The following is a 15,615-nucleotide window of genomic DNA, read 5'->3' as shown; positions in this document are numbered from 1 at the left end:
CATTTCCTCTTGTCCTATCACTTGTCGCCAGGGAGAAGAGGTCAGCTCCCATCTCTCTAAAACCTCCTTTCAGGTAGTTGTAGAGGGTGATAAGGTCTCCCCTCAGCCTCCTCTTCTCCAGGCTAAACAACCCCAGATCCCTCAGTCGTTCCTCATAAGATTTGTCCTCCAGACCCTTCACCCGCTTTGTAGCCCTTCTCTGGACACGCTCCAACACCTCAATGTCCTTCTTGTAGTGAGGGGCCCAAAACTGAACACAGTACTCAAGGTGAGGCCTCACCAGTGCCGAGTACAGGGGGATGATGACTTCCCTAGTCCGGCTCACCACACTATTCCTGATGCAGGCCAGGATGGTGTTGGCCTTCTTGGCTGCCTGGGCACACTGCTGGCTCATGCTCAGCCGGCCGTCCACCAACACCCCCAGGTCCTTTTCTGCCAGGCAGCTTTCGAGCCACTCCGCCCCCAGTCTGTAGCGCTGCATGGGGTTGTTGTGACCCAAGTGCAGGACCCGACACTTGGCCTTGTTGAACCTCATACCATTGGCCTCAGCCCATCTGTCCAGCCTGTCCAGATCCCTCTGCAGAGCCAATCTACCCTCAAGCACATCAACACGCCCCCCTAGTTTAGTGTCCTCTGCGAACTTACTGAGGGTGCACTCGATCCCCTCATCCAGATCGTTGATAAAGATATTAAAGAGAACGTAGGTTGCTGATTTCCTACGTAATAGCCGAGCGCGCTCCCCCCGCGATGAGGCAGCGGGAGGCGAGCGCAGCCGTGCCACGTTGCAGGTTCCTTACCCAGAGTGCTGTTCCTTGAGCCTACAGTTGACGTAATGGGTAATTCAGCATCCAGCATAATCTTATTTGGCAAAGCTTTAACTTCAAAGTACTGTGTAGGAATTGCGAAAGGAAAATCACTGCTTCCCAGTGTACGACACTGTCCTGGGAAATGTCTGGTTCCCTTTGTTCCTTTGCCTTTGTGTGCCCCACGTGGGGACAGGATGGCTCTGCTGGGCCATCTACTTGCATGGAGCTGATCCCACCTCGCCGTGAGTACTCATCACGTTCCCAAAGATGTGTCTAGAACTTCCCAGTGGCTACTCCCAGATACAAACTTCTCTGCTAAATGCGGAGCAAACACCGAGGGACCGTCCACATCAACCACTTCAAATTCATTGGCCACGAGTGAACTCCGGGCGCGATGGCGTATAAAGTAAAAGTAAAAGTGATAAAACTGTCATCGGACATCATCTCCGTCATTGTGCTTTTGCATACTGTGTGTGCTCTGGCCAGGTTTCATGTGAAAGCTGTGATTGAATTCCGTTTCCTCTTGCTACCCCTGTCAGCACCACACTGCCAAATTACGAGTTGAAGGGGGACTTGGGCAATCACGTTTCACATATATATAACTATAAAACGCTTCAGCGCTTCGATAGTCTCAGAGCTATTGCAGCGGTGGCTGCATATAATATGCAATGTAATGCAATAAATTACCCATTGTGTTTGTTGGATCAAAATTTAGACTGTAAACGCATACTAACTCCAAATACTATTTGTAATTAAAACCCAACCAGGCGTATTAGGAAAAAACCCACGGATCATGATGCGTGGAGTGCCTCATTTATTGTCTTTTTGGACTTGTCTTTTGAAGCTCCAGTCCCAGGTGGCAGAAGGAAGGTGTTTCTCTGTGAACTGCTCAGAAAAGGCAAGAGAACAGGCCCTGCAGGTTCTGAAGCACTTCAACGTTCGAGTGTCCCTGGCGGATATCTTCAGCCGCTGCCAGGTAGGACAAGGCTTGTTTGAGTTCGAGTTCACGCTGGCTCGCCGTTCCGTGCACAGCAGGCGCTTCAGCTTTTTGGGTCTTGCACTTAAGCGTCTTGTACGCGGTTCCCAAGGTTTCTGCTTGAACTTTGGCAGCGTGGTGCAAAGCTAGAGGAGTTCTGAGCGTGCTGACATCCGGCAGAAGTGGTGATGACTGAGTCAGAAGAGCAGAGGCACTGCGTCTGCAGCTTGCTAGAAACTCTGCTGGTTCTCTGATTTTTGGTACTTGGCGTGTGTTTTGGCATTGACTGTCACGGTTATGCTCTCTTTGTTGCTGTGTTCTCTGTCTAGGACACATGCTGTTTTAATTATAAACCGTGTTTAATTATGGCTCGGTGATTCTGATAACACTTAATTACTTTAATAGGAGGAATTTTTTTTAGGACTGTATTTATTCAGAAGCTATTAGGTTAATTCATGTCCATGCTAGTTGATGACTCCAGATTGTGTTTGGCACTGGATATCTGTGGATTGTTTTCAAGAAGAAATTTTAATTGTGTTAGCTCAAATCTCCATCTCTTCCAATTTCACTCCTGTATTTGTTACAGTAACACGCCGAAACCTATCCCTTCAAAAACTGTAATATAAACCAACTTGCGACTTCAACATCTCTCATTTTATCAGTGTTTAAAGAGAGAAAAAGAAGAAACTGCAAATCTGGCTAGAAAAGGAGCTTTCTCTTAGGAATAAACAAGCCGGCTGAGCGCTTCAGTGACGTCTGGCTCCGTGCCTTTTGGTCGAGCTCGTGGGGTCTCCGGGCCTGGTGGAACCGCGCGAGAGTTGTAGGAATAGCGATGACTTCTGAGCAAACTCTCCCAGGAGCGTTTTCTAGACCTCTGCTTATATCTGATGTCGGTTGTTGAAACTGTATCTGTAACGTATAGAGAAAATGAGAGTTGTCCAGCTGTGCAGGTTGTCTGTAGAGGAGAATGACACGACACCGCACAGATTGGATCGACATAATATGGGCTGATCTTACTTCAGGATAAATGTATGTATTCCGATAGAAGATATTCTAGTCAGTCTTGCGGTTTTATTGTTCCGAGAACAGATTGCAGTTGTTACGGAGTGACACGCTGGTTTCTTTGCTATTTAAAAAAAAAAAAACCAACACACTTTAAAAAACCTTGTGGATTCTCCGATTCCCTGAGATCCCGTAAAATAGCAGTGTTCTTCCTGACGGTTGTTGAAATACCCCAAGAATAAGCACACACAAAAGACGGTGCTGCAGAGAACTCTGTGATATCTGTACCAAATGCAGGAGACTGTGCAGCATGCGATATAAAACTGACCCCTCGCCCATGATCTGGAGTCTGGAACTGTTTAACTGTATGGCTTTTTAGTACGTGCTGTCTTAGTTTACAATATAAATAGGGGTAATCAATCTGGCTAAGAATATATACTAAGTGTACTCTTACTTCCAGGAGGAATGCCTTCCCTGTAAATTGTGGTGGTAGAACAGCTGCATCTTTTATACCGCTAGGCATGGGAAGATGCTATTATTTGTCAAACTGAATCATGTATTTACCTACGTTGAAGGCTTTGGCGTTTTGGAGCTGATTTTGTTCAGCTGTCCCCGACAGACTGTACAAGTTTCTCTAGCAGGTTGCCGTTGCTCTCCGGGAGAATCCAAGCTCTCCCAGCCCTGCATCTCCAGGCGGTGGCACGGGCGTGCGGCACCACCGCTCCGTGCGCGGGGAGAGCGGCGGGCGGCGCGCTGCGTACGTGCAGGGACTGTTCACTGCCCACAGAAAAAAAAAAGAAAGGCAAATTTCTACTTTTACAGGAGTGCTCTGGGGCCACTGCGGCCACGAGAGACTTGGGTGCTTCGTTTGCAAGTTCATTCCAAAGCATCCTAATTCTCTGCAAACCTAATTGGGCTTAATTAGGCTGGAAGCTAGATCCTTAAACTGCTGATGCGTGCCTTCCACTCTGCCTGTTCTGGTCTTTAACTGGGTTACAGACCTCAGGGCTTGCAGACCGCTTTGAGGTCTGCCACCTCCGTGCAGAAACGCGTATTGCTGATGGGCGAGGGAGGGTTTGGCTGTCCCCGTGGCCGGGGAGCGCTGATGATGTGCGACTTGGGGCTTCCAGAAACACCCAAGTGCTGCTGCCTACGTGCTCGGCAGGAGGAGGAGGAGGAGGCCGGGTAAGACTTATTCGTAACCCGGGCCGCTCTCCTTCCTCGCCCTCGTGGAGCTCGGGTGTCGGGACCGCGGGCCGGCGGCGACGGCCGGCCCCGCTGTGCTTGCCGCAGCGCTGGCGATGGGTTATCGGCTGCCATCAGCCGCCGTAGATAAGCGTCTTCTGTGTGTCACAGGAAGCAATGTGGCATCCTGCCTGACTCTCGCTGTCTCGTGGAGCGAGGGCTTGTTTTGTCTCTTGGGCTTCTATTCTGTAAATGATTTGAGTCAATATGTCAGCAAATATTGTTGCTGTAACAATTAATGCGCCCAGTGCAGAGCGGGCGGTAAAAATAGGTCCCAATTCAATGTCGTACCCAAGATTGCTGTAAACTATGTTTCCCCTGTCAGCTCCCTCAGCAGGGATGGACGCTCTCTCTTTTGCAGCTATGAAGAATGGGCTTGCTTTGTAACCCCGCCAAAATACTGCCTTTTTCTCTTAAAACAACGGCAAACACCGGTTACCTCTGTCTGACTTAGAGTAGCAAGTGCACGGAGAATTTCGTGGGCTTCTCCGCATTTCTGCTTGCAGTTGTGCCGGGCTTCGACCTGGTTGCTGTGGTCAAAGGCTCCAGAAGTGGAGACCGCTGTGGCTGCGGCAGCTATGGCCAAGCGTGGTCTTCTCACTGCACGTGTCTCTCAAGTGCCGCGTCTTAAGGACACTGTGATGGTCACGGAGAAGCCACCCGTACGCAGCAGCCTCAGCCAGGCCTGGTGTTACCTGCGGTGAGGAAGGTTTTGGGGGGCCTGAGTGGAAATAAGGCGAATTCTGTCCTCTGGTGACATGCAAAAAAAAAACCAACCCCCCCAAAAAAAACCCTCAAGATGTCATACGTTTCCTGGCCTTAAAATCTTTGACATAAATCCATTCCCTCTATTTGAAATGCAAATGTCTTTTGTCTGTCAACTCTGCGCACATTTGAATATCTTGTATACGGCTTTTCTTTTCAGATATCCCAAAGTAGCTCCTTCAGAAAGGGGTGATGTGAAACGCATGCTGAAGAGTGTTCTTACAGGAGAAATTTGGCACATTGGTCCCTTGCGGTAGTCAGGAAGATCTCTGTGGAGCTGTCAGGGGCTGTTGTGAGCAGCCTTAGGGTCAGCTCCCAAACAGGCTTGAGTGGAAGGTCACCGCTCCTCTGCTTATGACAACTTGGGGGAAGTTCTAACGCAGAACTTGCATTTAAGAAAGAAAAAACCAAAACCTGCTGAAGGAGGTGACCTACTGGATGGCTCCAGTTACAGATACAAACATCTGACAGCTCGGTCATTTGATAGTGGGGTTGAAATTTGGCTTCTCTCACAGGTCGGTCCATTCAAGGAGGAGGTTACCTCCCGGCCCTCTTGGTGCCGCCGTCGCCCTCGTTCATGCGTGGTGTCCGCGCGTGGGGCACGCCTGCCTGCTCTGACACGTGTGTATGGCCCGGTAGGACCGCAGGACATGAACTCCATTCCAGTCGCGTAAAGAAACACTTGAAAATGTCCTTGATTTGGCAGATATTACCTGGATGACTGAGTTGGCTTTTTCCGTCTTGCTTTTCTGTGCCCTCTGACTGGAGATCCATCTGAAGCGGGTGTAGAGTGCGTCTACTGCACTACTGCCTCTTCAGTTACGGCTCTCTTGCTCGGTGAGCCCGAGGTACCCAGCACGCTTTGCTTCCTTTGGCTAAGGTATGGTGTCTGGCCTGGCCGACTTCTTGTCAGTGAAAAAACATTTGTGTCGAAGAAGATAAATTCAGGAAAGGGGCTGGCAGCCCTCGGCTGTGAGTAATGCCGCTCTGTGCGGGTGAAATTACGGTTTGAATGGTGATAAACCGAGGAGATAAACAGTGCAAGTTGTTAGCTTTAAATCTTTATATCGCAAGTGTTTGTCGTGACGGTTTGAAGGGAGAACAGTGTGTTCAGCGTTGCGTGGGCTCTCCGATAAATTAGTCCTGTTGCAGAAGAACCTCGTCGTTAAAGGTTTGTAACTCTGCTGTAAAATCCTTGCCGGTGTGAGGCTCCGCAGACAGATTCGGAGCCAGGAGGACCTCTCCATCTTCAGAAAAGTTGAGTTGTGCTTTACTTGAAAGCGTAACTGCTGCTCAGCTCAATTTGCGTCCGAAGCTTTGCTCTTGTAGAAGGGAGGGAGCGGGCTGGGGGACCCGCGTCCTGCGGTGTGGCTCTGCCACCTCCTTGCCTCCCTTGGGCTTCCCTTTCCTTTCCCACCCTCTATTTGACTTGACCCTTCAGCCTTTCAGCCATCCGGGGCGGGGACCCTCTTGGAACGATACCTACCGCAATGGGAGGCTGATCCCAGGTGAGGTTTCAAGGCTTTCCTGCAAGGAAAAAATGATTGCGGTTATATCCCCTGCAAAAATAAATGTGCCCGGGGAAAAAAATAAAATAAAATAAAAATCTCAGGCTCCAGCTGCAGTTTCTGCAACTGAACAGCCCTGCATTTATTACAGGATTATCTGCAAATTCAAATAGGTTGTCTCTTTCACTTCACTGAATGCTCTGATCCTAAATAAGCAAATTACATCACCTATTCTGATGTCCTGTTTAACTTATGACCTCAGCCTGAGCGCCGCAGGATGTGAGAGATAGCTGCTTTATTTCATTGTCTGGAGATCTGATATCTTCCCCCCCACCACCACCCCCCCGGCCCTTCCCTGCTCTTTCAGTTTCAAAGCTGCTCACCCCAGCCTTTTCGAAAGGTGTTAGCATGGGATTAGGAGTAGGCGGGGAGGAGGGGGGTGGGGGGGAGGGAGGAAGAGAGGAAACCACCTTTTTTTTTTATTTTTTTTTTTTGAAATTAGGTGCAAAAGCGTTCTAACAGTTGCAGCAAAATGTTTCTGGTTTTTTGTGGTTAAGGTAACGAATTTCATCGCTGCAAAGCTCATCATGCGCAAGCTGATTTACGCAGAGGGAGACCAGTATGGAGCAATCCATTTAGCAGGGACAAAAAAAAAAAAAAAAGACCTTATGATTAGATGAAAAACCCTGTGCTTGGGGCACTTTGCGAGAACCTTTGAAGCCAGCCTGGGAACTCTGGCAATATTAGTCGATAATTAGTAATATAGATCCCTCAAGCTGTCGTCTAGGTTGAAAATGTGCATGTCTCTCATGAGCCTCTGTCACACCAATCTGATCAGCAGGCTTTTTTGTTCCTTTTATGTGGCTTGCTCTGTCGGTCCAGATGATGATGAGAACTGCCAGACATCATCTTTCTCACTAACTTGTGAGCCGAGCAGCTATCTCCCTGCTCGAGCGTGTCATGGAAGCGGGACCAGGGCAATTCTGGTTTGTGGTCACCTCTCTCCTGGTCTGAGCAACAGTCATTTCGTTCTTTTAAATGTACCAGTTGTCCTTCACGCGCGGCGAAAAACCAGCAGAATTTAAAGGCGCTACGTATTTCGTAATATTTCTGCCCCAACAGACAGCGAGGGGTTTGTCTCAGGGGTTACTTAGGACAAAAAGCATCTGCAACTGAAATGGGGCTGAGGCGATCATCAAAGAATTTTGAAAATGTCAGTTCTCGGAGCCCACGTTTCAGCGCGTGAGATGCCTTCCACTGATGTAACACCGTGTCCCTCTTTACTTCCTTTCAGCCCTGAAATCTCTTTGGAAAGGGCCGTGTCACCATCTAAATGAAGAATTAAGAAGGGTCACGTGCGCTGGATTTTGTCGGCTTGGGAACGCCGAGAAAGAGAATATCACTTTGAAACCCTCTGTGGTTTAATAAAAGGTTCATCCATAGGATGTAATTTGTCAGCGCCTACAGGTCAGGAAAACCTGTGATTAACGGCATCTGTGGTTTCCCCAGATGTGTGAGTGCTCTGCTTGCTCCTCGCCAGCCCTTAACCCAAACCGAAAACTCAGCCCTGTGCCTACCCACTCCGTAGGCTGTGATTTCTCCCTTCGGAGTGCGATTGTTCAACACAAAGGGTAAGGCCCTCTTAATCTTTTTGTTTATCCTGGGCTCGGCAATTTAGATGTAATCTGCAACTTGGGCTGCTGAGGCTCTGGCCAGGAAGCACAGCTGGTGTTATTCTGCCTCTACAGACACTGTCGAGGGAGCGAATTGACCTCAAAAGGTACTTGTCCCGGGACTGTCTGAATGTGAGCGTTCAGTCGTGAACGCACCTACCCCTGGCGCAGCGGCCTTTCATTCAGAGGGATGTAGCGCTCTTTATTCGGAGCGGCTCTACACCACGGTCGTTAAGTAGCGTCGGGGTTTGTGGCAATTTGTCGCGGCAAATTGCGCTCCTTTCGAGTCTCCGGTTGAGATTTTTACTTGCTGGTCTCCAAGGCTTTAGGAACCGTAGCGAGACCTCGTAGCGAGCGGTCACCGTTACGCGCAGGGACAGGGGGACACGCCGAAGCAGCGTGGAGATCCCAGCGGGAGCTGAGGGAGCCCCCGGCGCTGGCTGCGGGGCAGGAGGGTGGGCAGCGTGCTGTCCTCTGCGGCTCCACCGCGCGGCACGCGGGGAGGCTCGCCGGCACGAAACGCGACTGCGGACGGCACCGATCCTGCAAAATTCCCAGCCTGTGGCTTGCTTCGCGCGGCGCTGCTGTCCGTGCAGAGCTCAGCGCCCCCCAGAAAAAGGGCTCGACTGGGCCTAATTCTCAGCAGCGAGCCCGCCGAGTGCTGCCTGGTTCCCACAGACTGTACACTTCCCTGCCAAGATTTCAGTATCTTCAGAAATTCAGTGGAGCATGAAGGTCACGGCGAGGGAAGAATGACAGCCTGAGACTTTTTTTTCCCCCTTTCACCAGCTCGGAGCAGACTGCTGTCTCTCTCGCATGTTGACTGTTTTCGTAGGGTTAGCGTGAAGTTTATGTTTTACACAGACCAGTGGAAGTCAGATATGGGAATGCGGCAGATCAGCTGTGTTTCTTCAAGGAAGACGGTCTCACGTTGCAGACTTTCTTTCTCAGTGTCTGCAAAAGCTTGATTTCCAGTGAAATTTCCTTTACAGATCTTGGTCTGTAGGTTCTTTTTGTGGAGGTATGTGAGAGACTGTACCCGAGGTTTCGGTTTGTGTATTTATTTCCTTTCTCTTATTTTCACTTGCAAAACTGCAGGCGGATATTAAACTTCACGGGGGGTAAAAAGCTGTTAATTTTTCACGGTGTTATGTATTACAGTGCTCAAAATGATGATGCCAAATTAGCCATGAGAGGTCAAACCTCAGCTGACAGCAAATGTTTTCTTTTGAGGAAGTCGTCTTTATTCCTGGGAACCAGTTTTGTTCTCCTGTGCTAAATGCAAGCAAGGTATGAATGTGTGGTTTTTTCCTGGAGGGCAACACTAGCTGGAAAAATGCTGGTTTTAGCCAGTGGAAACAGCACAGGCAAACAACGATTGGCAGTGAAAACAGCACTTGTATTTAGACGAGCATAGAAAAGAAGACACAATGTAGTGCAGAGTAAATGTCCCTTTATACAGTTCTGTACAAGGCTTTTTCTTCCTCTCGTGGGTTTGGACGGATCGTGAAGTGCATTGGTCAGCAGTGATGCTGGTGCGCTGGGAGAAAGTAATGAAAGGTCAGTGGGTGACAGTGATGGAGTGACTGTAAGGAAAGCGAAGAACTCTCTGGAGAAGGCAGTGACACAGCTATAACTCCCATGTGTCCCAGAGAAACCGTCCCCATGTTTTCTCTCAAATGTCATGAGAAAACAAGAGATTTGTAGCCAATTTAAGTTCTGTTGGTTTCCAGTCCCCCGTGCCTCCTGAGGTCAGAGTTCAGTGTATCGGCTGTGTCAAGAAGTCAAAATTCCCATGTTTTATGCACTGTGGAGTTTCTCCTCCTTTTTGACATTGGTGCCCTTATAATGCTCTTTGTTTGTATGTCATGGTAAGGATGGGATGTCCAACTCCCGGTGTTTGAATGGCTGTATATTTATCCTGGTTGGTTCTCAGGATGGTAATCCTACATATAAACCAGCGGTACAGTCAGCGGGTCTCGTTATTTGAGAGACTTTGTACATTAAAGGTTAAATAATGTCAAAGTTCTTGTTTTCACAGCGGGGTGACCAGCTTCATCAGTAGATCAGGTGAAGTGAATTGATTTGAAGCCATCCAGAAGGCCTCCAGGCCTTTATTTTCCCTTCATAGATCAAGATGATTGAACAGCGCTGGAAAGGAGCCTTTCTTACACCAGTTTGATGCGGGCCATCTTGTAGCGCAGGCAGTATCGCAGAATGGTTTCCCAAATGCGGTGGAGAATCCTGCTCAAAACCCTTGTCCTCTTGTTGCAAATGCAATGAAATCCTGCTGCGCGCTTCATGGGGAAGGAGCAGTTTTGCAGTCATCCGAGGTTCGCAGTGTTTGCCTGGGCAGCTGTTAATACCGCCAGCAGCCCTTTGTTCCTTCAGAAGAATGTGTGATCTCGAGGCATTTTTGAAGCTTTGACTTGAGTCAGCGTTATACGCTGAGCTCCGCATACTTGGCTTCATTGTAGAATTTGCCAGATCCGTAATTGCTCGACAGCATTATCTGAAGACCTTTAGGCATTAAACTGTGTAACTTCCTATTGGCATAAAATGAACTGTATCTGTTATTCCTAGTATAAATGGTAGGAGATGACACCCTACACCAAAACCACGCACCTGCGGACCCCCGTGGGTTGCGGTACCTGATCTCCTTCTCCATCTGCGGCTGCGAAGGCATTTCCGGCCAATGATGAAGATGGTAAGGAACACGTGTAGGGTTTGGGCTTTTCGAGAAGACCTTGTCCCCATAACGTGCAAGACTAAATGACTTATTTGATGTAAGAAGAGACCGCTTTGTGTTTGTGTAAACCCAAGGATCCAAGGATCATACGGTGTTTCAGAAACCGAGATGGGTAAAGCAGTGTCCTGCTGAAGAGAGAAACAGAAAGCTTTTAAATGAGTTTCTCAATTCATACGTTGCGTCAGTCATGAACAAGAGGATATTTTGCAGTTATCTGGATGAAATACAGCCATACTGTGTGCTGTAAGCCCGAGGTCGGATTTTGCTGCGCTAGGCATGGATGCTGGCATTGAATCAGTCGTTTATAAGAGGCTCAGGATAATGTTTTCTCTCTCGTCCCCGAAGGTGGCAATAGAAATCCCTTGGTAGTGGGAAGGTTTTTATAATGAGTTTATTTGAGAGCGTGCTAATCTGGAACAAAGTCTCCCGATGGCACAAGCTTTTGTTTTCCGGAGGGCAGCCCAGTAGCCGCCAGTTTCCCGACACCAGGAGCGATAGCTTAGAGGGAGAATGACGGCGTAGGAGTTTTGGCAAAGGTGGAAAACGTAACATTCGGGACACCATTCTTGTGAGTCATTATGTTTTCTCTGGGCAAGTGGATTATCGTATGTTTAAGGTGAGCACAGCCGCATTTATGTTCCTAACTGCCCCTTAAAATGACTGTGGCTACATTCTGGTGTCTGGTAGCCAGGAGGGTGGCCCAGCACCCCTTGTCCCCTGGTCACTTGTCCCTCCCTCATGTTGCAGCTCATGCTTAAGGGAGGGGGCACATGGGGACCCAGATGTTGAGACTGATCCGGCTGATCAGTGGGAGTTCCCATTTGCAGCTGGATCAGCGCTTTGTAGTCACAAGGGACCGCAGGAGCAAGTTACGCCTCGGGGGTACTGATGGTGTGGACCCCCCCTGGGGGCTCCTGAAGCCTGGGGCACGGCAGCGAGTACGGGTGTCCTGCGGAGGTGTGGGCAGAGCACTAATCTCTGCAGCTGTTAGGGTTTTAATTTGACAGTCTAATTTCATGGACCTTAAAGAAGGGGAGATCACTGAGCTGGGTCCTGCAGCAGGAAATGAGCTGGTGGTTGGAGAGAAGGAAGTTGGTGACAGAGGAGTCAGAGGAGGAACACGGTTCCCTACAAACAAGGTCATGTGAATGGCTGTTTGGTGACAGGATGGAGTGATGGATGTGCAAGGATAATAGGTCGCTGGGGAGTCAGCCTGAAAGCTGAAGCCTCTCAAAACGTGTGGGACATTGGGGAAAAGAAAGTTAAAAAGACATCAAGTAAAGGCAGACAGCTTCTTGCCCACCAGCCTGCCTCGCAGCTCCGGCCAGTGTGCTTCCCTTGGCTTGTTTTTGCACACTCGTTTTTGCACGAGTTGGGCACTAAGAAGTTGTTTGCACTTCCTTCTGGGCAGACAGTGGCCTGAGCCGAAGGATTGAGCCTTCGCTCCCAGGAGTAAACCCATCCCGCAGCAGGGACCAGCCAAACCGTGGCCGGTAAACCCATCCTCACCCCGACGAGCCTTCGCTCTGGCTGCCTTCTGCCGTTCCTCCCCTGAGCGGGGCCTTCCCTGGATCAGCGGCATTTAGTGGCATTTACTGGAGGGCTCAGATTACCCCAGTGAAAATAATCGGTTATGCAAAGTTACGCTGTTTAGATTGGGTTTCTTCTGTGTGGCCAGTGAGGTGTGAAAGTCAATCTGCTCCGCAGACCCTGAGGGCACTTTCTCCGCGCTGACTCGATATGATAACTTCAGGGTTTGGCTGTCGGGGCGAGAGCTGGCTCTGGGTTCGGTTCAAAGGGACACAAACCCCTTTGGGGTGGTGGGACTGGGCTCAGGAGCAGCACAGCGCTCCTAAACCCGGCCGGGGCTGAGCGAGCCCAGCCGGGCAAAGCAAATGGGTCACCCGAGAGGAGAAGTGCGAGGTTTGGGTCTCGCTGGGGTTGCGGAGCCCTTCGGTCATCTCAGCCGGGAGAAGGCTGGTGAGGGCAGGCGGCGGCTTCCCACTGAATATTCTTGTTTATGGTTTTGTCGGCGCACTTCTTTTCCCAGGCTCATCGTCACGGTCCGTGCAGTAAACAACAGTGTAATGAGTAAATTCTCACGTTTAGGAGAAGGACTGGCTGTAGCGGGAGTGTTTCGTGGTATCCATCTTACACTTTTTTTCACGATCCTCTTCCTTTTCTCCCCGGTAGAACCACGGATTTGGAGTTTCAATGCAGAAAAGTCCCTGTGGACCAACAGCCCCCCCCCTCCCCCCCCTCCTCTTCCTCCCTGCCGGCCGTGGTTTCCCTGTCATTCCTGCAGAGACGTGGGCTCGCTCCCAGTTTGAGCTGGCGCGTCAGCCGGTGGGGAGGCTGCGGGTGACCACGGGGCTCAGGCCGAGACCCTGAACTAACCTGCCGGCGTGGCACTGGGCCGTCCGTCTGTGCGATGACAGCAGTGGCACGTGGTAGCCGTGCTAAGGGGCTTGCTGGCTGCTTACTGGTGCAGCTTACTGGAGGATCCCGGGGCAACCGGCAAGAGGGATGGTCCACGGGCTGCTGTCTTGGCCAGGTAATGCAAAACCGCTGTGATGGGAGCAGGACGGAAAAGCAGCACATGCGTATTTAAATCAGTGTCAATTTATGCTGTCGCTGATCTGTGACTTACCGCAGCATCATTCATATTCAGCTTTAGTGCCAAAAACAATACTCAGCTGCTTTCTTACTTCTTAATGAAAAATACCTCTTTAGGGTTTCTTTGAAGTCCCCACCCCTGAAAATCCCCGCTATATTGTCATCATTGTTACTGTTAACAGCCCCTGCCAGTATCGGGAGCCTTTCCTGACAGATAGCTCTGCAGGGGCTTTGTCCCACGCTTCAATTCAGCCCTATACTATAGACAGTTTTAAATGGCTAATGACGGGCCTCCCAGGGGATTTCTGCCAAACTCTCAAAGACCTCCCAGGTTTAAAAGTGGCAGGGTGTCCTTTTCCTGGGGCCAGCCGCAGGAGGAATGCACACAGTCAGATTCTCCTACCTAAGCTGCATCAGCCTAGTTATTTTTTCAGTTGCAAAGAGTCATCCATGCGTATAGAGCCGGTCGCTTAGCAGAAGAGAGATAGCTGTGTCGGTAGAGGACGTGGAATAAATAGAGGAAAAAGGTTAGGTGGAAAGTATCCCCACTAGTTTGAGGTATTATTGCGTTTTAACGTTGCAAATGGCCTTTTTGAAAGGCGTAGAAAAATAGGAAAGGCTTTGAAAAATTAAGCCAGGGTCTGTATCAGAGGTACGACGAGATTCATCCTTCCCCAGCGTGCGGTGATGGTACCGTGATATTTCTGGGATACAAATAGGAACGTGATTGATGTCTAAATGAGCTGGGCTCCTACGTGCCATTTTCAGAGGAGAGGCAGAAAAACTCTTGAGGATCACTGCGGGTCTGGAAATGGGACTGGGACACTTCTGCCGTGATTTCGTGAGAGTTTTAAGTCGGTGTAGGCAGACGCCGCTGCCAGATGAAGCCGTGGCTCTCCTCTCACCTCTCCCCTACCCCGGTGCCTCTCTAAGCCCCCCCTTGTCCCAACACAAGTGCTTGTTTAGCTGCAGGGTCGCTGGATCGGGGAACTGATCCCAGTTGAAACGGACCTGTCAAAACCAGATGGTTGATTTTAACCCAGCTCAGTTCCCCGGTCTGGTTCGCTCTGCAGCTGCCCAGATGTGCGTCTGGGCGGGAGGGGGCTCTGCCTGCGCTGTGTCAGCACGGGCTTACGCTGGCCGAAGCCCTTGCGAGCCCCCAGCTGCGAGCCCTCGGCTGCTCAGCCCCAGCCAAAGGAAGAGGATTTGGCTGGTGCCGCGCAGCGTGCCAGGGACGGCTCACCGGGACGGGCTCAGGAGATGTCCTCCGTGACTGTCCGCTCCGGGCTCAGGAGATGAAGCCGCAGCCTGCCTCAGCCCTACCCTGTTAATATCCATTCATTTTGGACCCTTCGGACAGTTCAAAATCCGGTTTGGTTCAAGTTTTGATCGTCAGCTTTATAAAAGAGGTGCGCGGTCGGGTGGGCGCTTATTCCTGTGCAAACAGAAACGTTTTGATCAGCTTGGAGCCGATGTCCACCTCGCCACAGTTTTGCACGGTGGCTGAATACAGTTCACAGCTTCTGAGCGCGTTTCTCAATTAATTCATAGTGAAAAGGGCTCTTCTCAGGGATTAGCAAATGGATTTCCTATAGAATATGTAAGAATTGGCTCATTGCTTGTGCTTGTGCTACCAAATGCATCTAAATCTTTCCTCCTGCTAAAGGAATCAAAATTAATACGTTCTCTTCTGTATTAAGGTAATTTCATTTTTGTTTATTGAGGGGAAAACTGCCATCTCTCAAAGCAATGCTGTGCCTTTAACTGGGCTACTGTTGTACAGAGTAGTTGAAGCTTCATTTAGCCTGAATGAAGAACTCGCTGTGTGTTGCTGAAGAGAGGAAACTGGTGGTGGATGATTTACTTGGAATGCCCTACAGCAAGGAGGTTATAAATGAAGAGGGGAAACATCAGGAGCACCGAGATCTGAACCAGAGGAAATGCGCGGAGCCTTGAAGTGACCTTATGTAAATTCCTAATGATGAGACTTAATTGAACTCATTTTTTCCAAGGGTTGTAAAGATCAAAATAACAACAGCCTTGAAATGCGAAGGTCTCCAGATAGCGCATATGAATGTATGGTTGCATCCAGCTGAAAACTGCCCCGGGTTTGGGCGACCAGCCTGCCCAGCAGCTGGATACTGGACCCAGTCTTGCTCCGGCAGCTGCGGTGCCCCGGGGTCCCCGAGCGAGGCAACGGGGCTGCTCGAGGTGCAAAAGCCATGCCTAGCGAGTAAGTCCTGCCTTCCATCTCTGCGTCGAAGCTGCCTCCGCT

General features: G+C 50.0%; 1 protein-coding gene across 1 annotated transcript in view; it reads left to right on the top strand.

Annotated features, from left to right (window-relative positions):
• The window catches only part of EXD3 (exonuclease 3'-5' domain containing 3), a gene marked incomplete at its 5' end in the record, with an annotated part of 209,352 nt that overhangs the window by 69,433 nt on the left and 124,304 nt on the right, over positions 1-15,615 (top strand). Inside the window, one exon of the mRNA XM_082492539.1 lies at positions 1,651-1,782. Coding sequence (XP_082348665.1) covers positions 1,651-1,782 — 132 coding nt within the window. The remainder of the gene's footprint in view (positions 1-1,650; positions 1,783-15,615) is intronic.

Source organism: Vanellus vanellus (assembly GCF_965231255.1).
Source record: "Vanellus vanellus genome assembly, chromosome: 18".
Lineage (NCBI taxonomy): Eukaryota > Metazoa > Chordata > Aves > Charadriiformes > Charadriidae > Vanellus > Vanellus vanellus.
This window is presented reverse-complemented; position numbering and strand designations above follow the sequence as displayed.